Source organism: Pyricularia oryzae, chromosome 1 (genome assembly GCF_000002495.2).
Source record: "Pyricularia oryzae 70-15 chromosome 1, whole genome shotgun sequence".
NCBI classification, from domain to species: Eukaryota; Fungi; Ascomycota; class Sordariomycetes; order Magnaporthales; family Pyriculariaceae; genus Pyricularia; species Pyricularia oryzae.
Window position 1 is genome coordinate 1,217,589 of NC_017844.1, and position 20,210 is coordinate 1,237,798.

Sequence of the window (20,210 nt, forward strand, 5' to 3'; positions counted from 1 at the left end):
GTGAGAGACGCGGAGCGGCTTTCGTTTGAAGATGCTCCAAGGGAACTTGGCAAAGTTGCCTATCCATTATTTGACGTGGAAGCAGACGGCAATGAATTCAATGCCGCGGAGGATTACATACGAGGGTCGGGGAGCGACTGACAGTAACCCCTTGGTCGAACTTCATCGGCGATTGCCGTGGACCGACTAAGAGAGGCCCTAGTATCTTTAGCTCTCAGTTAGGCTTCCTACAGCTATTATCCCTAGGCGGAAAGGCAGCAAGATCCTTCTGGGAAAGCCAGATTCATCTCCGTTGATTCTATCGCATTTGTGTTATCCAGCTCCTCTTACATCTTCTTTCCCTCAAACCTCCTTGCAAAACAATGTATCATTTATAATTTCTGTGCCTGATGGCTCTAAGTTGTAATCTGAAGAAGCAACTTACAAGCAAGCGGTTTGTTCAGCTGGAAAACTGTGCGAGCTTGTGAAGTAGGATATATGAGGTAAGGTGCCACGTATTCCACAGGTAGGGTGGAGCCCCGAATGTGAGCAATGTCTTCCTGGGCGCCGTGAGCTTGATCTTAAGCTACCACGTTCTTGTCTCAGGGGATCCTAGGATATTTGGATAATAACATTTTTTTACTATATGTCATGTCAGGCATGGAATGTGCCGGAAAAATGGAAGTAGCATTGAAGTTTGCGGAAGTAGCAAAGAGACCTTTTATACGAACGGGCCAGAATTGAACTGAGCGAAATGAAGGCTAGCCAACCCATTATTTCAATATTGTGTTCTCGGGGCAGAGGTTTTAATTTTAACAACCACCGTGAATTAATGGTTTTGCGATCAATGGAATATAGATGACGACTCAAGATCGCTAAACATTTTGCAAATTTCCTTGTCAGACCTTCTTGAAATAAATTTCAAGCTACGAAAATAGCTGAGGGTTAACGATTATGTTATAACGTTAATTAAACTTTGTATTATAACTTAATCGATGGCTTGAATAAAGACCTTCCTTTTCTTCTTAATATCACGGATGCAGGCAAAATAAAACCGCCCCTTGTCGCCGCATTTGTGAGCGTCGGCCTTTATCAATTTAAATATTTACATTGTTTCTTTATTTAAGACGAATACCGAGGTCGGCAACGCCCGTAAACCCACACCAGCGTACACTGTACCAGGGAATGGACTTTTACGCCTACCATTATAATAATGTAAAAAAGCAATTTAAAAAACGGGGTATGTCGCTATCAAGGAAGGAAAATTCCGGGGTTACTGTAAACTTTTGGTCCGATAAGCGGAAAGGGGAGCATTAGCTAGATATATATTTAGCGTCCATTCGTTATTTCTTTTTCAAACATCAATAAACTGTTGATTTGATACTCTTTGGCTTTGCTTTAACTATTTATCGTATCATATCTGTCATTTCAAATCGGTGAAATGTACCAAAGGCCAATACAAAAATGGAAATAGCGCCGACTTTCAACCCCTTCGCAATTGATTAACGAGCGCGATTAATCCCGCTATTCGCCGCGATGCGGTTATCCTTAGCATACTGTACCTCTACGCCCTTCTTCAAACAACCTTGACAAAACCGGTCGCGTTCTAACGACACACAATTTAGCATAAGGTTCGGCAGTTCCATCAACCGTCTTCAAAATCAGCTCAACTATCAAATCGAGAACGCTTTCACGGGCGTAAGGGCTGGAAGCAAGGACATGGCCTTTGTGTGAGGCTTAGGCCCCCAGATCTACCCTCCGAAGCACGCCTCGGCTCCATCAGCCTCGCCGAGCCAGAGCTCGGACATTGGGGTCCACTGATCCGGATTTAAACTCGTCTCTCCGCGCGCCGTCAATTGTAATCTCTCTTTGGTCTTCAGTTGGAAATCTTCGTTAATAGTGCCTGATGCACTGAGGTTCTCCAATAAATTCCTGGTGTCACGGCCAGGGTAAGCATGCTGCATAGCACAGAAGCTAGTTTGTTGGCACCTATCGGCGATGATTCTACTTGAGGCATCGTTGGGACTGGGTTCACGATGGGGTTGGTGCTCGGACCAATCTTCGGCGGCTCCTTCGCTGAGAATTTCCATGTGATCAATTTGCCCATTTTGGCTGTCATTTGTGCCGGTTGGGAAATTTTCCTCCCGCCTCTTTTCGGGTCCAAACAAACCACATTTCACGCCTGGGTCGATATTTACTGACCCGACTGGATCCTACACTGCGCTTCCTTTTTCGTGTTTTTCAGCCCCTTAATACTTCCCAGTTCGCACTGGCCGTGGGCTTTATATTCGGCCATCGTGGCCTGGGTCTTTGCCAGCTCCTATTTTCCATGTTCGCGGGGCAGCAGCATATATGCATGATGCATCTGGACGACCTGTAAATATCACATCTTCCCAGCAGATGCGATAGGAAAGGTGCGCAAAATAGACCCGTGAATATAACACTTTCTTGGACGCGGTGCTATTTGGATCGTCACTCAGTTTATTCCCTGGAATTGGAGCCTTTAGCATACCATTCGTTGTTGTTTCAGCTGGCGTTCTTACGCAGCAGCTGATCCACGATAGTGGCCTGGAAGGGAACAGCTAAGGACGTTATAATAAGTCGGTATTCGTAAAAATACCTTTGATGGCTTTTGCGTTGCTGTTTCATTGCGTTTTTGGCACAAATTCATCAACGGTTGCTAGGCTTTTCGTTTGTCGATCGATCAATAAAACGTTGTTATACGGATGGTCGGTAGATTTCGGTCTCTCCTTTGAAACTGTCTAAAGATGAGCTCTCGAATGCCCTTCCTTCTTGTACCCACTTTTCAGAGCTTTTTGATTTAAGGGCCGCATTGCATGTAACTCATCGCTTCATCGATGAATTGAACGCATAAATCCCTATTCCAACAACCATATTATGGTCACTCTGCCCTTTCGTCACACCTCCTAATGGCGATGTTGCGGATAATAATGGCTATGGTATGGATAATAATAGCGAGGCTGTGGATAATGATACCAACCATTACCTGTATTATAGTACCAGCCAGGGGCATGACTTTTGTTTTCGTTGTCGTCGTCGTCGTCGTCCTCGTCGCCTGTGTTTCCCGCCGCACGCCAAGCAAACCACTCGATATTCTTGCCGTTATCAAGGCTCTTCTCCCGATCTAGCCTGCAGATAATTAAGTTTAGTAATATCCTTTTTCCAATTTTAAAGACCAATATGTTGATACGTACTCTAAACATTCGGCCTCAGAAGTAGCACCATAATTGTCTGTTCCCCCGACTGGTTTTTGGTAGACAGTGCGTTAGCATATTTCATAACTTGGTTTAGATAGTCAACAATCAAGTCATTCTGCTGGCTACTTACTTGAGTCGATAAACGAAAGCCCGAGTATAAAGCTACAAGCTATGTCGGGTGGCTGCCAGTTTGCAAGAAGGCGAGGACATATGTAAAGTCTGTGATCGTTTTCAAATGTGTAGACTGTACGGTTCACACACAAACTCTTATCGTGCTGACAGAAAAATTCAATTTCGTGACTGTTTTTCTTGCATTCCCTTTCAATATTTGCGTAGATGAGTTGAAGGTTTTTAATATCATTGGGGTCGCTGGTTTTAAAAAACTTCCTCCGTAACTCCGGCTGGCTTTCTACAGCGAGAAACGCGAGATGAGCCATATTTTCACACCTGAAAAATAAAGAACTGGTAAGCGTTAGTCTGCCTTGGGCGCGTATGATTGTTCCATTACTCTTTCATAGCTTTTTCAATTGTGGCTTTTTGTGCAGGAGTACAAGTTGAGGCAATGGTACCACGTTTGCCAAGGTTAGAATAGCCGTTAACCACTTTCGCTTCACTAGTTGCCTGAATTCCGAATCTGTTAAAATTTCAATACTATTCAAACTCTTTCGGATTGAGAACTTTGGAAACAAGCGCAAGCGAGTAAAGCCTACCGGGGTGACAATTGTGTGGGCTGAAAGCGGTTGGTAAGAAGCAGCCAGCGTGGCGTAAAAGGCTAAAATATTAATAGAACGCATAGTTCCAAGTTATTTAACGAGAAGATTTCAACAGGAAAATCAATTCACCGGCAGAATTAATAAGTTGGAAAGCAACGTGGCATCTTGGAAAAAAAAAAGAAATACTGGCTGTAGTTGTAGATGTCGAATGTAACAAGTACATATAGGGTTATAAGTCTGACCGCTGCAAGTTTACAATCATGTTAATTAAAAAAACGACCATTCTTGTATCGGTTGATGTTTTCACCAAACAATACATTCTCCATGCATATGTAATATTTATAGAGTGGTTCTTATTTTAGTTGAAATAGCATTATACTTGATTGTAATGGCATTAAATTAAAGCAAAACCTGTCTACTCTCTGAAAGTAAATAAATACTGTTTTCCTTAAAGTGGATACTTCCTCAGCACGAGTAATTAATATTAAAAAATTTATTTTACAAACCTACGAAGGCCGGCAAGGATAACGAATCGTTCGGGGTATTACGTGCACCCGCACAAGAACCGGTATTCATCTGCGTTTTGGTGATAGTAACTAAACCTACGGTCCACTAACCATCTTGCCACCTCGACAACAACATAAGCAGGCATACCATTTAGAGGCCAAACAAAAATACCGCGCAATTCGCGTTGTGCAAAAAGAGTGAGAAGACTGTGCGGACGGGGCTCGTCCTTGCTTCGATCTGCCAAAGGTAGATACATCGATTCCAGCCAGCCTTTTTTCAAGCAACACTGGTACGACCGCTGTTACGTTTGGAACTCATCGGAGCTTTAATCAAGCCTGACCAAGCATAGAGATCTGTTTATTGAGATTGGTGGTAGCTGCGATCCGCCTGTCGTGGCTGCCATTGCCTCGTGGTGGTGAGCAGAACATCAGTGGCACTAGGTAAAGTATCGAGGGTTGATCACGAGGCTCAACTAAAAAAAGCGATAGCTTTAATCCCAAGCACGTGGGAAACGAAGCGACTCAGAGAGAGCGAGGTCTTTTGAAGTAAAGTCAGGTATTTACGAAGGCTGACTTATAATTTTTTTTCTTTTTCTTCTTCTTTTTTTTTGTAATTCTTTTTTTCTGAAAAGAAACATTCAAACTTTGTAAAGTTTTTATTAATAAATTGGGAAATCCGCGGGTTACCCGTTTCGCATTAAGCCCCCCAACCCGCGGGCACCAGTTTGCCCGCCAAAAAACCCATGGGTTACACATAGCCCCATTGAGGGCCCACGGGCCTGCGGGTTGGGCTGGGCTATATTCATTATCGGATGTTGGTAGGCCTTACCTAAGGTATCTAAGCAGGTCACCACACTATTCCCATTCCGCTGGCACAATTTCCACGTTCTTTGCGTCATGGCCCGTGTATCCTCATTCAGAGCTAGCTTAAAAATCGAGCAATCGAAGCTATTGAACCCTACCCTCGATTGACCAAAATTGGTAGTTCTGTCCTCAACGCATGAATTAAGCTCCTAACCTATAGGTTTGTACCGTTCCACCGTTGGGCTCAGCCAAAATCCTCGATGGGATTGTCCCCTTCAAAACCAGCTTCAAGCCGAGAGATCGCGATAAGCAAAGGCAATCATCAACACCGAAACGCACCTGAACAACACCCCCAATTGTGGTGTGATCATGACGCTATCCAGGCACTGTTCAACCTCTGCCATGTCAAAGATCTTTGCCTAGTGTGTCTCATGTCCAGGTTCCGCGCCACGCAGGCGCACCTTCAGTTTGTGCCCCGGATCCAACAGCGTATTCTCTTCAAAATACCCAATATCCGGCTTCTCCAGCCCATCCGGCCACGCAAAATCCCACTCCTCCAACAGCCTCGCCACCAACAGCTTGACCTGGCTGGTCGCGAAATGCCTCCCCGGGCACGCCTGGCTCCCGTACCCAAAAGCCATCATGTGGTCCGCGTCCACCTGGACGCTCCGGTACCGCATCGGATCCCCACCCTCGCCGCGCCGCAGCTTGTAGTACCTCAGCCCGTCGAAGACGTCGGGGTCCCGCAGCGTCGGCTTGGCCTCGTGCGTGTGCCAGTAGCTCGGGAAGGCGATCCGCGCCCCGGCGGGGATGAGCGTGCCGTCCTGCAGGACGATGTCGCGCATGGCCTGACGCTGCGGGATGGTCAGGATGGCCGGGGTGTGGCGGAGCGACTCGGTCAGGAAGCTGTCCATCTTTTCCAGCGCGTGCAGCCACGTCTTGACGTCGACGCCCGGAGACCCCGGCCTGCCGTGCGCGGCGGTGACGGAGGCGATCTCGTCCCGCAGGATGGAAAAGTACTCGGGGTGGGCGCACAGGTCGAAGAGGAAGTTGATGGCCGCCGCGGCGGTGGTGTGGTTGCTCGCCAGAGCCAGCATGCACTGCCGCTGGCCCGTCTCGTACACGTCGTCCGCCCCGCCGTGGTCGAGCATGTAATCCAGCAGGCAGTCGTCGGGTGGCGTCTTGCCGCCCCGCCGGGCTTCGATGCGGGCCGCCACCAGCTCGGAACAGTAGCGCATCCGCTGGAGCGTCCTGTAGCGCGAGGGTAGGAGCCGGGTGAGGATGGAGTGGGTCCAGGCGGGGAACGGGCTGACGGCGAAGACGGTGCTGAGGAGCTGCGGGGTGAAGTCGATAGACATTTTGACCCATTCGGGGTCGTCACAGGCTGGGTGGCCCATAAATGCGCGGGTTGTCATGCGGGCGATGATGGTGCGGATGGCGGATTGGACGTCGACGACGGTCCAGGATGTGGGCTTGGGCATTGTGGTAGGCAGGGTCTGTTCCATCTCTTGGCGGGTCATTTCTATGAAGCGTGAGATCTCGGGGGTGAGCTTCATCTTGAGCATATTGGGGTCCCTCTCCGAGGTCTTAATCCAGTTGAGGTTCATTTGTTCGGGCAGAAAGAACTAGAACAAATCGAAGTGTCAGCCTCTTGGGCTCAATTGTTTCAAACTTGGACAAGGACTAACTTTAGACAAGGCGAACTTGAAACTAAGAACGGACTCTGGCAACAGGCGAGTCTCCGTCAGGTACCTCATCGGCATGATGGTGACGTCGCCGTTCAACTTCCGGACCACAAAGGGCTTGTCCTTGTACTTGGCATACCCATCCGAAAGAATGTCGCGCGCATGAAAGACGAAGCGCCAGCGCTGCAAGAAAGTGGGCTCGAGCCACAACCGCTTGCCCACGATGGGGGCGCCAGGAAGTGTGGGGTTACGGTTGGGAGCAAATTGGCACAGAATCCAGTAGGCGCTGATCAGCAGGAATATGAGATGGGGCAGGGAGGCCTTGTCAAGAATATCCATCACCAAGGCTTTGGTGATATGGAGTGTCTCGACTATCATGCTGGTGAGGTTCTAAAACAGAAGATGGGGTTTGCTTTTGAAAAGGTCGATGACTTCGTGTGAGGAATAGGGATAGGTATACATGATAAAGAACGAACGTGGTTTAGATCCGAAGAGACCTGCGACAGGTGGGAAGCAATATAAGCAAGCTGCAAAGGCACAGCACAGGATGGATAATAGAGATTGCCAAGATACTGATGGCACATTTGCAACTCATATGGTTTCAGCCTTTCAGGACAGTTGGGGTCTATGTAGCTTATGGCCGTCAGCTTCAAAAGTACCCTACAGCCATAGCGCGACACAAATATGCCGCAAAGGACTCTCAAAGGGAATGTGCGGCGCAGTCCCCGCCTCCACGGCGTGCCATAGATATGCAGATTTCGCTCTGAGCCTAGCTTCATTCTGTGAGGCTGCCAACTTGCGGCTCAGCATTAATGACAAGACATGGGACCGAGATGGATCGCGTTTTCCTTCAGAATCCTGGCGGTCATTATGCCTTGTCCTTCCTTGGCCGTTAAGCGAACACGCCGCAGGCTGACCACTCATCCACCCCTGACCATTCCGATATTGTTACTTGACTGTGCCGCATTTGGGCCAAAATGGGGGCGCTTTTTAAAGGATAAGTTAAAAGTTTATGGCGGACAAGGGGCAGTTTCACTAGGCTTCTTGTAGAATGGCTTTTTCAACCTTTACAATCACATTATCTGACGGCACAAGGTGCCACCAGCACCAATCGCGCCATTCACACAATCCAAGCTGAGCTCCGGCGTGGAACAGTAATGTGCTACTTGTAGTATTCATTTAAAGAACGACTGACTTTTTCCAATTTCGCTAGGAAATCAACCTGTGATTCAAACTGAGTTGTTGAAACTCTGTTTGGATCTTTGGGTATCGGTCCCGCGGCTCCCGCCACGCAGGCAAGAAAATGTAAGGAAAAGGAAAACATGCGTAGGTCAACAGGCTGCCAAAATGAAAGTGGAAATATATCGCCAAGGACGTCTCTAAGCAGATGCCTCCACTCCCAACGACCTAGAGTCTGGCACTCCCTTGTCTCTAAGCAGCGATGCGGAGGGCGTCGAACTCCTTTGGAATGTCCTCGGCGCTGGCGACGGTCTCGGTGAAGGCGAGGTCCATACTAAAAACGGCATCACTCTGTTAGCGATACATGTCCCAGGGCTTGGTATTAGGGTCAAAACAAAACCTCCTGTATAGTGGAGAAAAAGGGATTTCATACTATCAGGCAGAAATGGTTAGCCGACATGATAACACGAAACTTCAGACAAGACTTGCTACTTACCAATTCCTTGAGCTGGGCATCATCCAGCTGCTTGACGTCGTACTCGGTCCCATCGGCGAGGACCACCAAGTCGGGCTTGGCCGGGTCCTTGCAGCCGCCCTGGTCGGCGGGGCAGCTGTCCTCGGCGGGGCCGCGCCTAAGCAGCGAGGCGGCGCGCCAGACGCCGCCGTTCAGGCTGCCGCCGTCGCCGCGGGACATGCAAAAGGGGATGCCGGCGTTCTGGCTGATGATGAGGTTGTTGCAGCCGGTGACGAAGCCGCGCAGGTTCCTGGTGCCGCTCCCGCCGTCGAAGCGGATGCTGCGGTGGTTCGTGGACGAATAGCAGCACGTGCCCGACACGACGTTGCTGCACACGGCGTAGGAGCCCGAGCAGGTCCGCGAGCTGGCGTAGAGCTTGATGTTCACGGCCGAGGCGAAGCTGGCGGCGAAGCCCAGGATGGCGGTGATTCGGACGAAGAGCATTTTGAGGGCTGTGGTTGAAGATCAAAGATGTGAAGAAGGGATCTGTAAGTCTTTGGGTTGCTGTGTGATGCTCCTGTGCTTGATACTTGCTGCTGGTTGCTGGCTTGAGTTTCTTTCTAAGGATGGAGGAAATCTTCTCCTTATATACACATGGCCAGGCAATATGAGTCTTTGATTACTATCTTAGGTATTGATTGCGAAGGCCCCGAGGTAGCCCCGTAGACATTGTCTTTGCCAACCTCTACCCATACGCAAGGTGTGCATCCCAATATCTCCATAGTATGCCGTTGTTCCCGCCACAAGACCGACGCCGGCGGCATGCAGTGCTTGAGTATAGCCCTGGTACGTAATCTCTTAGAGATTGCGGCTAAGAATACGGCCGTGCATATGTGCCAAGTCACTCAGATACCTTCACAAATATCAATATTTCAATTATTTTCAACCGAATCTTCAGAGCTGAAAACTTGCTTGCAGCCAAAAAGTCGTGTCCCGCACAAAATTATCACTTACCGAAGCAGTAGCTTGCAGACTGGGTCCACCTTCTATTCTGAGCTGCAGCAAATCCAATATTCAGAGTTCTTGGCTGTCAGCGGCCCACTGGGTTGATTCCATCGCTGTAAATACCTGTTAAATGTACCCGTTTGCCAAAACCACATTCGGATGAATATTAACTCTGTGAAGTGAGCGCCTACTCTAATTGGACGTAACCGCAAATTGTTTTCACTGATTGGGCAAAACCTAGAATCATGCCAGGTCTGGGTATGCTTGGGAAATACGGTATACCACATCTGGGTACGGTAGCATCCGTCACTTGACACGGGTACTGTAGCACGACAAGTTCAATAAGGGTACGGTAACAACAAACGCTCGAAGCGGGTACGGTAACAAGTAGCATCGGAAGGCTCAAATATGTTCCATGCATACATGACTGGCTTAAACTTTGAGTGAGGCCGGTCCCGGTGCCTTGGCCCGTGTGGCAAGATCTACAATTAGCCACCGGGAGGGCCGCCCGGCACAAAACCCGATCGCTTGATTGATGGATTAATTGTCCGTTGATCGTTTTGAATCCTGACTAAGGGTCTTTTGAGGTGAACAAGAAGAATGCAATTAGGCTTGGGTTGATTGCCAGGCGGGGGTTACTAAGCATCTATGTAACCATGTCAGCGGATGAACGATATTGTCATGTGACTGTGCGGCTTCCAGCCCATAGTAAAGAGGAATCGTTCCGAGCAAGAGACGCTAGAGGGAGTAATTCGCGGTAGCCGTTGGTTAATGAAACGATACGAACTGGGAGTCTTTGACCGAGAAAGCCTTACCAATGATCCTCGACAAGATAATTTGGAGGTTCCTGAATCAGGCCTCATTTGGCGAGTTTATACCTGCCGTGAATAGCGACAGCGCCAGAACCACGTTCAGGTAATCGGAGCGCGATGCTAGCAAGCAGCTCAAGTAGGTAGAGTGGCCTCCATCCTCAAGGAGATACAAATGACAGTGAAAGGAAATCGCATCTTCAATATCGCTTCCAGCCATTGATTTCCATACGAGATCGAGACTTTGAAAAATTTCAAGACTGCAGGTACCCGGCACGATTTGCAGAACCGCGGTTGTCCAAAAAGAATTATGTCTTGGGATCTTGGGTATTGCAATATGCCGTGCGGTATACACAGTCACAGGAGCCAATCATTCTAGACTATCTAGTAGCTGGGGCTATCCTGCCCCGTAGTTATTCTAGCGACGCTCCTACGTGACAGAAAGTGCCACCAACGACGACATAGATGGTTGCAAAGACCATATAGCCGACCTAGTTGCTGGCGTCTAGTTAGTCAACGGCCAAAATTGAGCAGGTTGGAACTAGACCAGATGCAATACGGGCGGGTGGCTGGTCGTTCCAATTTTTGTCACCAACGTAAACGGGCCCGGATATTTTACATTCCAATTCCAAAAGAGAAGTAAGAGTAGCGTTAGCCAACCATGGCCCTCTGAGAAAACTCGCCGATATGTTTCCGCACGCCAAAATGTCCCCGAGCCTAGAGTATGTTTCCGAAGTAAGCATGACGCACATAATTGGTTGTTAGATGCAAAATATCTTACTGAATCTGACCTGCCTCCGTCTCGCTAGTAATAAAAAAGGGCCAAATGGTTATCAGGGCCTGGATAGGTCACCTTGACCCTGAACTGAGGGCCTTGGTGGACCACAGATCAATTCCAATAGCAATAGCTGTCTCGCGAATACTGCTGTAGACCAGTGGGATATCTTTCCGCACCGCTTGGCATCTCATCTGATCCCACGTAAGCAAACATTTAGTGTGATTCGTTTCTAGCAAAATATAATTCTCTCGAATGTCACCTTTCCTACGGTGATTACTTACAAATATAAGGCGTCAATAATACCTTCTTTCTCAGAGTCAAATCTGTTTCTGTTTATTGTCACCTCATCTCAAGACTGCCTTCAGACTCACAGGCACACAGAAACATGGCCACAACTACCGTTGTTACCTCGGCGTCCAAGACGGGCCTCAATGACGACAATGTCCTCTTTGGTGCAAACCAGACAGAAGTCCACCGTCTTGACATGCAACACCAATGCATACACGACGCCAATCCCACGTTTGTCTACGCCCCCTTGGACCTGTCAAAGGGAGGGTACAAAATCTTGGATCAGGCAACGGGAAGCGGTGAGCCCACCCACAGCAAACCACCCACACCCCTCGTGACCGCTGACTGACCGAGTTCACATCATTGCCACCACAGGCATCTGGATCCGCGAGGCCCGCGCCGCAGCAGGCGCAGACAACGAATGGGTGGGCAGCGACATCGAGGACCAGTACTTCCCGACGGACCCGCCGGCCGACACCACGTACAGGCACCAGTCCATGACGGAGCCGTGGCCCGAGCACTGGCGCGGGTACTTTGACCTGGTGCACTCGCGCATGGCCCTGCCCGGCGTCGGCGTCTTCCCGCTCGCGACGGCGGTCAAGAACCTCATCTCGCTGATCAGGCCCGGCGGCTGGATCCAGCTGGTCGAGGTGGAGTGGAACGACTGGCGGATGGGGCCCGAGGGCACCGTGTTCCGCGACGCCATCAGGGGCCTCTTTGCGGCCGTCACCGGCGGCCAGGGGGTCGACCTGCGCGAGAGGCTGATCCCCATGCTTGAGGAGGCCGGGCTGGTGGGCATCGGCTACAAGGTCATAGTGACGCCCTTTGGTGCCCGTGCGAGCGAAAGGATCCGCGCCACCAGCGAGGCGAGCTTGTTTGCGACGGCGATGGGGGTCAGCACCACGACGAGGATGCTGCCGCCTATTGGTGTTTCGCGCGAGCAGCTTGATGTCATGCCGGAGAGGGTGCTGGCTGAGGCAAAGAGGGAGGGTTGGGAGTCTCGGCATTTTGTCTTGTGGGCGCAAAAGCCTCTTGCAGAGTAGTGGCGACTTGTGTATATATAGTAAGTATAAGAGCACCATTTTGAATGTGCCGCTATGTGGACAGTTGACTGGCATGCATGAAACAGTTTACATAATTCCCATACCCTTTAGGGGAAGCAATTATTGATTAAAATGTAATTCGATTCGTTATCGTATGCTGCCTTGATCGAATTGACCTTTTCCACCAATTAAACTTGAGCATATATGTAATGTAGTTCAAGTACAGCCCTGATCAACTCCCCTCTACCTCGCCCTGCCCTTGGTCGCATAAAACTCCTCGACCCACTCGGCCATCTGCGCCGTCTGGTCGTCTGCAATCTTCCTGGCGCCCTCGTTGGCCTCCCAGTTGGGCCCGTAGAGGTCGGAGCAGTGCACGCCGCCGGCCAGCACGCGCACCTGCGTGCCGTTGTTGGCGTCGGCGCTGCTCTGCATGGGGCCGCCGGGCCGCACCGACGAGCTGACCGTGACCTCGCGCCACGTGTCGTACTGGCCGTTGGCGTACATGAGGCGCGGGATGTCCAGTTCGGACCACCCGCCGGTCCAGGCGTTCAGGTCCGCCTCGGTCTTGCCCTGCGCGAAGCCGTACGCGCCGCCGGGGAACCACAGCTCGCACTGGTCCGTCCAGTACTTGTTGTTGACGAAGCGGGACACGATCGAGGGGCGGCCCTCGGGGGCGCCGTTTTGCCACCAGCCGAAACTGTTTGTTGGTAAATTTGTCAGTCTGGGATCGGAATAAACTAGATTGTATTAATGTATTAATCAAGGACGGAAAACTCACGGCTCGTTGCACAACATCCAGTTCCACTGGCGGTTGACGGGGTTGTCGTAGCTCAGATCACGGTACTGCGGGTTGGACGCGTTTTGGTTCTGGTAGCAGCCAGTGTTGTAGGTTCCCTGCCACTCTGGGTAGCCATACGACTCGCACTGGCCGGGAAGGAAGGACTCGGTGAACCACTGAGCGTAGCCCTCGACGGCCTTGGTCACGCCGACACCCTCCTCGCCCGGAACGGCAGCCGTGGAGTTGGGGGGAACGCCCTCGACGTAGTCGCAGAAGCGGTGGAACTGGTTGACGCCCGAGCCGCCGAGGTCCTTGTTGGCCGTGTAAAACTGGGTCGACTGCCACAGCCAGGGGCCGTTCTCGATGGCCTGGCCAAAGTCGGCGTCGGTCAGGCCGTCGAGCTTGAACTTGGCCTTGAGCTTCTCGGCCTCTGCCCGGCTGCCCGTCTTGAAGACGCCGTCCATGTAGTCGATGGCGGCCGACACGTCGCGGCTGCAGTTGAGCGGCATGACCTCCTGGACGGGCGTGAACATGGTCCACATGTCGCGGACGGCCTCGACAACGCCCGAGGAGCCGTGGATGGCCCAGAAGGTGCCCGGTGCCTTGGCTGCGATCCATCCGGCCAGAGCGCCCGAGTAGGAGCCTCCCGAGTAAATCTATGGCACCTTTTCGGGGCTGGTGGCGCCCTCGGCCGAGTCAAACGGGGCTTTGAAGTTGTGGGCAAAGTAGACCAAGTCATGGATTGAGTTGTTGAGCGTGAGGTACTTGAGGTTCTCGGTCGTCAGCTCCTGGTAGGGACTGCTCTCGCCCCAGTAGCGGTGCTCAAGCACAATGACGGCGGCGCCTGTTTTCTCGGCCATCAGACCGGTGAGACGTCGCTTGGTGGTATAAGTGACGCTGTGAAGAATCCATTGTTAGCTTTGAGGTCGTATGTCTCTCCCGGTGCGACATTGATGTTGTAGGATCCAAGGATCCAGGCAGGTGGCGAGGGCAGAATTCTTACTTGAAGCCATCAGCAGCCTGCTCTCCAGGGGTGGTGATGACGATTGGCGAACCCGTTCCGTTCCAGTACTGGGTGCCGTACCAGTACCGCTGCTTGAAGGTGCCGAGCTGCGGGTTCTCGTGGTCGATGAGCTGGTCGAACTCGCCCCAGCCGTTGGTAGGGCCGTCTGCACGGCGAACCACCGAGGAAAGCGTCGCATCGTCTTCGATGGGACCAACCTCCATACCGCTGCGGTGGAACGAGACGGCGGACACGGTGGTCGCGAGCAACAGCGCCGGCAGCGCCGTTGCCCACTTGCCGATGGAGACCTTCATGGCGACTGAGGAGGTACGTGTGAGCAAACACACACACACACACACACACACACAAAGACACGGCCGAATCTTCACCTCTCGAGTCGAGAAGCAGTGGGCATGAGGAAAAGAGCAAAACACAAAAGTGGCCTCGTCAGGGTCCTGGGGCAGAGGCATTTATAGTTACCAGCGATACGCGTTGCACTCGGCTAATTGCCAATTATCCAATTATCTGCCAACACCGCGGGTACTCGGGAGGCGAGCGGGAGTCGATCTTGGCTAGACTTGGCCGCAGCACGGATGTTGTCCGGGGCGGCGTGACGACTAATGTAACATTGCCTAGAACCAAAACGGCAGGTCGACCACCAAAACGGCAGGTCGGCGAATTGATCTCCCCACAGGCCGCGAAATGCTTCGCGTTGCCAATACTGGGGGGGCCCGATAACGCACCCAAGCCCAATCGAAATTGCCAATCCCAAGTAAGCTTTTAATGATGCCACCTCTGGCCACGTCCTCTCAGCACCCCCTTTCAATCTCCGACGCCGACCGTTGGGCTTTTTAGGGGGCCGATCCACCTGCCGTTCGCATCGGTGCTATACCCCTTCTGGGGCCAAACCCGTCACTTTTGGCGTGTTTCTCGCCGGCGTCCCCGATGCACACCGCGATGGAGGCCAGAGCCGACGATCGCTGCAACAGCGCGGACGCATTGAACCTATTAGAAAACACATCGTTGACGGGTGCGACCATCTCTCCGCAGGTGGGCTCGACGATGCTGGGCTCCCCGTTTTATTCTGGAACGGTGCCAGGCAGGCGGTAACTATCTAGATTGGCCTTTCTACAGATGCTTCCACGTCTACTGCTGCGAAAGACAAACATCCGGGACTGTCTGCGAAATCGAATCTCCTATTTCTTGATGACACATTATCCCAAGACCAATTGTGGCGCAAAGTGAAATTCAGCTGTTGGATAAAGGTCGACTGAACCGTTTGCACAGGTGATGCACCCGACCGATTGAACCCGAAAAAAAAAAAAAAAACAAGAAAAGGGACGTAAATACAGATGTGAAACGTTGTCAATCAACAAAGTAAACTACGCGGAATATTTATGTGCAGGTGGAATATTAATGCTTGATTCCAAAGTGGTCATGTCATGTTGGAGGACCTAGGGAGTCGGGGTCGTCAAATTAGAAGCACGAGAGGTTGGTGGCGTTGCAATAACGTTGCGTACCCCCTGTTCGGCACCCCCCTTGTTCGGCACCCTGAAAATCTAACAACGAAATGCCTACTTTTATAAACTGATTTAAATATAAAATTATCAACGGACAAAAATACAATCGTTTTCACGCTTCTCCGGTTCATTAACCTCTTCTTCATCAGCTAAAGGTTCCAAATTTTCTATATCATTTTCCTGCAATCCAATAATGTTCTGTTTGTTAACCAAAAGCTCGTTTGGATCCGGAACCACCCTCCTCCTTTTAACCGGCCGTATTGCCTCCAGTTGTGCTTCCAATAAGCTGATTTTTTGCTGGGCGCTAGCCAAAAGGGTATCTTTGGCTTCGAAGCTTTTTTGGACTTTTGCAAATAAAAGACGTGAAGTAGCGTTGGTTTTGTTGGATTGGGAAAGTTTTTGCAGTTGAAGTCGGATATCTCGGGTCGTTTTAGGGGTTTTCCAAATAAGTAAAGACGGGTCGTTAATTTTTTGGGCTGGGCTTTCCGGTGTTTTATCCCTTTGCAAACCGTTGTTTTTATCTTTTATAACGTTGGCGTTGCTATTTTCTAACAAAAAAGGGCTTAAAAGTGGTTTAACCAAGTTTACCGGCCATAACCCCGTTGTACGCCAACCAGATTGAATGGTTTTTGCTATAAATGCTTTTAATCTGGCCTTTCGATAACAAAGTAGGAAATTTCGTTTTCCAATAACTGTTGAACAGCAAAATTGGCTAACAAATCCAAGTTGACGTCGATAAGCTTCTTTTAACGGCCCAAAAACCGATAGATCCAATGGTTGAAGAACGTGTGACGAATGAGGGGGTAAATATAGGAGTTGAATATTATTTTGCAAGCAAAGAAGCATAAATTCGTCCGTTATATGTGATCCATGGCCATCCAAAACTAATAACCGCTTTTCAGGGGTTAAAGGTTGGGTATACGGAATAAACACCTTTTTTAACCATTCGATAGCCGTTTGGTTATTTGTCCACCCGTTTTCGGTTGCATGAAATTGCCAATTATCGAAAGGGCTTAAATCCGTGGGAAACCATTGTTGTTGTACGTTTTTTCCCTTAAATATAACGAGGGGAGGGAGGGCAACGCCCGTAGCCGATATACATTCGATTATAGTCGTCCAACCACGCGTTCCGGGCTCTTTTCGTTGCAACGGCCGGATCCCGTTAAGCCCTAATACTAGGCCATTAGATCCTTTGCCTTCCATTATACCGGTTTCGTCCATATTCCAACGGTTTTCCGGTTTAATAGCGTTAATAACCGGGTTCGTAATATAAAGCCACCAAGATTTAATTACCTCCGTAGTAGCGCCATTAACCCGGGCGTTATCTATTCGACGGGGCCTTTGGGTTTTAAGGATTGGATAACGAGCCAAAAAACGAGTTATCCAACGTTTTCCAAGGCCTTTTGTCTCTCCGGCGGCTTGAAGAATTCGTTCGGCAAAAAAGCGTAATTCTTAATGCGTTGGCGGAAGCCCTAAAGCTGTTTGGGTAAGTACCCAATCAGCCAAATGCTTTTCCTGTTCCGTGGAAAGCCTTTGAAAAGGGCTTTGTGCTTTTTTATAAGGTTGAGAACCTTTAAGTCGACTTTGAAGTGTAGACCTAGGTATTCCCCATTTTCGGGAGGTTTTTGCAATTGGATTGCCATTATTGACGTCGTTAATTGCAGATATAAGCTGTTTTTCAGTATATTGCTTCATTGGACAACTCTCTCCCGTACACAAAATTTTCAGTATGGGCGCACGGACCATGCTGTTAACGTTTGCGCGGGACTTCCGCCTGTAGCCCTAACAGGCGCGCACACACGAAAAACTCTTCAACCTGTCGCCCTAAGCACCGTCACTACACGGAACGCCTTTCCTCGCAACACCCATGTATAATCGACAGATCTCCCCTTTGACGAGTTTTCCACTGATCGCGGTGAAGGAAGAGTCCGATCGGCGGCTCGGCGCGCCACCCGCATAGAGGCGCACAAGACAAGGCCCAATCTCGCGATGCGAGCCAGCGTGGCACAAAAAACTTTGCCAGCCGGAAAGGCAGGCGTCCTTCCCCGGAAGGCTAGACAATACGGTTTAAAAGAAAGGGAAATTAGGCTGAGAACCACCCGACGGTTCTTCGAATCGACAGGGCACCCTCTCACCCCCTCACACCTTCTGGGATTGCCTGCAGCGAGGAGGTAGTGCCGTTACGGGGGTTGGTTAGTTGTACGTGGACCGGAAGCACTGTGCCGGCGCGGCAGTCTCCAAAGGGTCCCGACAGCAAGACGTGGTCGGCCCATTGCTGGAGACGGCTTTGGGTAACGGGAAGCAAGAAACGTGGGCACGGCCTTGGTTCGCACCCTTGGTACACCCCGTGGACGGTGGGCCGTGGTGGAATAGTGTGACTGAGGCGCCCCATGCTTCTCACTCGCACTGGGAATCTGCGCCGGGTCTGGAGGACGGGAAGAACTCGATTGCATTCATGTCCACATTGTGGCGCTGGGCTAGCCCAGGAACCAACGGGGGACTAAGCTGTGGATGGACATGTACGGGGTGTCGCCGGCTTTTCGAAGCTTTCTACTCGCACTAGGGACGTACACCGGGGCAGATGATGTCGTCGGCATGTTAGGCGGAAGAGACGCTATTTTAGCCGGAGAGGACGGATGCGCGCGTCGGTTTACCAAGAGGCCTTTTTGTGGATGCGGTAGGCTTAAGGTGCAAACCTTGTATTTACGTGGCAGGCTGGGTATCCAGCGACTAGGAGGGCTCTAGCTGGCCTGTCCGTTAGAGGGCCTGGTCCAACCCTGTGACTATAGTTTACTGTAGGAAATGCAAGGACCAACTACTTCAGCGCCCGCCCCAGAGCGGCCCGCCAGCGCCCCGCGCGCCACGAACGCACTTTACGCCTAGGGACACCGATCGTAAACGACTCGAACTCTGACGAGGAATAGACTTACTGCCTTTTCACCCACACTTCACGGCACAAGCCGTCAGACGAACCCTCCGTGCACCTTAGGCACGGGGTCGCGTCAGTGAACTAACCCCCTAAGCAGGACCGGGCCCGAACCCGGTCAGGCACGATCCGCCTCTGCCCTCCTTGTTTTCCCCCTGTGTAAATAAAGAAGATAGAACGCGCGCCGAGATACCCCTCGGGAGGTTGCTAACGGCCGGCTAACAAGCCGGGCCGAGCCCGGCGTTAACTAATACTACTACTACTACTATTGCTTCATTGGAAAATGGAGAATTAAAATCAGAAAAAAGTAAATCCAAAAGTGACAGATTCATCGAGATATTTATAATAGAAGTTGGAGGATAAAAATAAAAGTGTTGTTATTTTTGGGTGCCGAACAGGGGGGGTGCCGAACAGGGGGTACGCAACGTTAAACATTATGCATTATGCATATATTTTCAAATCATTCGCACTTCGCCTTCAATCTGCCCGTCATCCCGTATATTCCCCTCCGTAACTACTTTTATCAAGATGCAGTAGCTCCTCCCTGTTCTCTTTGCGTTGCTGGTCAACTGTCCTACTATCTCTACAGCTGGGCCTGTAAGCAATTACTAATAGAAATTAACTTTTTAACATAAAATCTCTTTTCTAACAAATGCTGATATAGTCTGCTTGTTCATGTACTCCAGGAGGCAAGATCAGAGACAGAACTGCTGCTTTTACCACCTTTCAATGCTGCCAGAACGCCAACTTTACCAGCATTGGTCAAATTAAAGGAAAGTCCGGCAACGGTGTTTGCGACTTTAGTCAGAACTCCGGCTTTGCCAAGCTTTCTGTAAGTATACCATTCAACTTATAATCTTACACCCTCATATTTGGGGATTGCAACATAGTAAAGCTAACCTAATTGCAGGCTGCAGATGCTTCAAATGACTGTGGTCAATGCTGTATGACAACTGGTGGGGTCACCGCGGGAGCAAAATGCACATAATAGCAGCCAACCGGACAAACCAGTCTAGTAGTGAGACAGGTGGTGTGAAAGTGTTAATGTGCTGGTTTATCTAGCCGCTAGGCCGAGATTGCGCGATGCAAATCACCTTGGTGACTTGCACCCATGAATTCGCGGGCCAGTTTGGACCTCCGTGCCCTCTGGCTCTATCTTCCAACATAAGCCCCGTTTGCCTAGTCTCGAGGTCTGAAAGCCCCAAGCTGAACCTCGGTGCTACCAACGGTGCTTATTTCCAGTGCTTCCAAATACAAGCAAGATGCGGCAGGAGGGCTGATGGGGCTTGAAGCTACTCCAGACACCAAGATGAAGTTAAATTGGATGTGCTAGAGGGTGGGTACAAGCGTGGTTTAGCTGTGGTAAGGTTCCCCGCCTCGCTCCTATGTTGTAATGGGGGCACCCATGCTCGATTGCCAAGCAGGGAAGTGGTATAAGCGGCGACCCCGCGAGACAATCTAAACAGCCATGCATCCCATTGTCAAAATACCGAGTTTATCTTTAGCAGAGTACTAATATGGC

General features: G+C 50.5%; 6 protein-coding genes across 6 annotated transcripts; 2 read left to right on the forward strand and 4 right to left on the reverse strand.

Moving 5' to 3' along the window:
- Positions 1 to 1,730: 1,730 nt before the first annotated feature.
- On the reverse strand, positions 1,731 to 3,634 carry MGG_14593 (uncharacterized protein; the record flags this gene model as incomplete). The annotated part of the gene is made up of 8 exons (XM_003708991.1): positions 1,731 to 2,091; positions 2,178 to 2,299; positions 2,523 to 2,547; positions 2,904 to 2,934; positions 2,987 to 3,129; positions 3,195 to 3,243; positions 3,328 to 3,359; positions 3,459 to 3,634. The coding sequence occupies 8 exons, from the start codon at positions 3,632 to 3,634 to the stop codon at positions 1,731 to 1,733; spliced, it is 939 nt and encodes a 312-aa protein (XP_003709039.1).
- A 2,005-nt stretch (positions 3,635 to 5,639) lies between these two features.
- On the reverse strand, positions 5,640 to 7,283 carry MGG_02272 (ent-kaurene oxidase; the record flags this gene model as incomplete). The annotated part of the gene is made up of 2 exons (XM_003708992.1): positions 5,640 to 6,845; positions 6,909 to 7,283. The coding sequence occupies 2 exons, from the start codon at positions 7,281 to 7,283 to the stop codon at positions 5,640 to 5,642; spliced, it is 1,581 nt and encodes a 526-aa protein (XP_003709040.1).
- Positions 7,284 to 8,336: 1,053 nt separating this feature from the next.
- MGG_02273 (uncharacterized protein) lies at positions 8,337 to 9,132 on the reverse strand (the record flags this gene model as incomplete). The annotated part of the gene is made up of 2 exons (XM_003708993.1): positions 8,581 to 9,132; positions 8,337 to 8,435 (listed from the first exon to the last, which is right to left on the reverse strand). Exons 1-2 carry the CDS (start codon positions 9,040 to 9,042, stop codon positions 8,337 to 8,339), a joined length of 561 nt encoding a protein of 186 aa, XP_003709041.1. The 5' UTR covers positions 9,043 to 9,132.
- Positions 9,133 to 11,515: 2,383 nt separating this feature from the next.
- MGG_02274 (uncharacterized protein) lies at positions 11,516 to 12,461 on the forward strand (the record flags this gene model as incomplete). Its single annotated transcript, XM_003708994.1, has 2 exons — positions 11,516 to 11,717; positions 11,794 to 12,461. The coding sequence occupies 2 exons, from the start codon at positions 11,516 to 11,518 to the stop codon at positions 12,459 to 12,461; spliced, it is 870 nt and encodes a 289-aa protein (XP_003709042.1).
- A 243-nt stretch (positions 12,462 to 12,704) lies between these two features.
- MGG_02275 (endoprotease) lies at positions 12,705 to 14,556 on the reverse strand (the record flags this gene model as incomplete). Its single annotated transcript, XM_003708995.1, has 4 exons — positions 12,705 to 13,158; positions 13,240 to 13,895; positions 13,971 to 14,136; positions 14,243 to 14,556. 4 exons carry the CDS (start codon positions 14,554 to 14,556, stop codon positions 12,705 to 12,707), a joined length of 1,590 nt encoding a protein of 529 aa, XP_003709043.1.
- A 4,796-nt stretch (positions 14,557 to 19,352) lies between these two features.
- Positions 19,353 to 19,978, forward strand: MGG_16082 (uncharacterized protein; the record flags this gene model as incomplete). The annotated part of the gene is made up of 3 exons (XM_003708996.1): positions 19,353 to 19,520; positions 19,606 to 19,632; positions 19,751 to 19,978. Coding segments are annotated over 3 exons (423 nt in total), but the record flags the coding sequence as incomplete, so codon positions are not given.
- Positions 19,979 to 20,210: the final 232 nt, after the last annotated feature.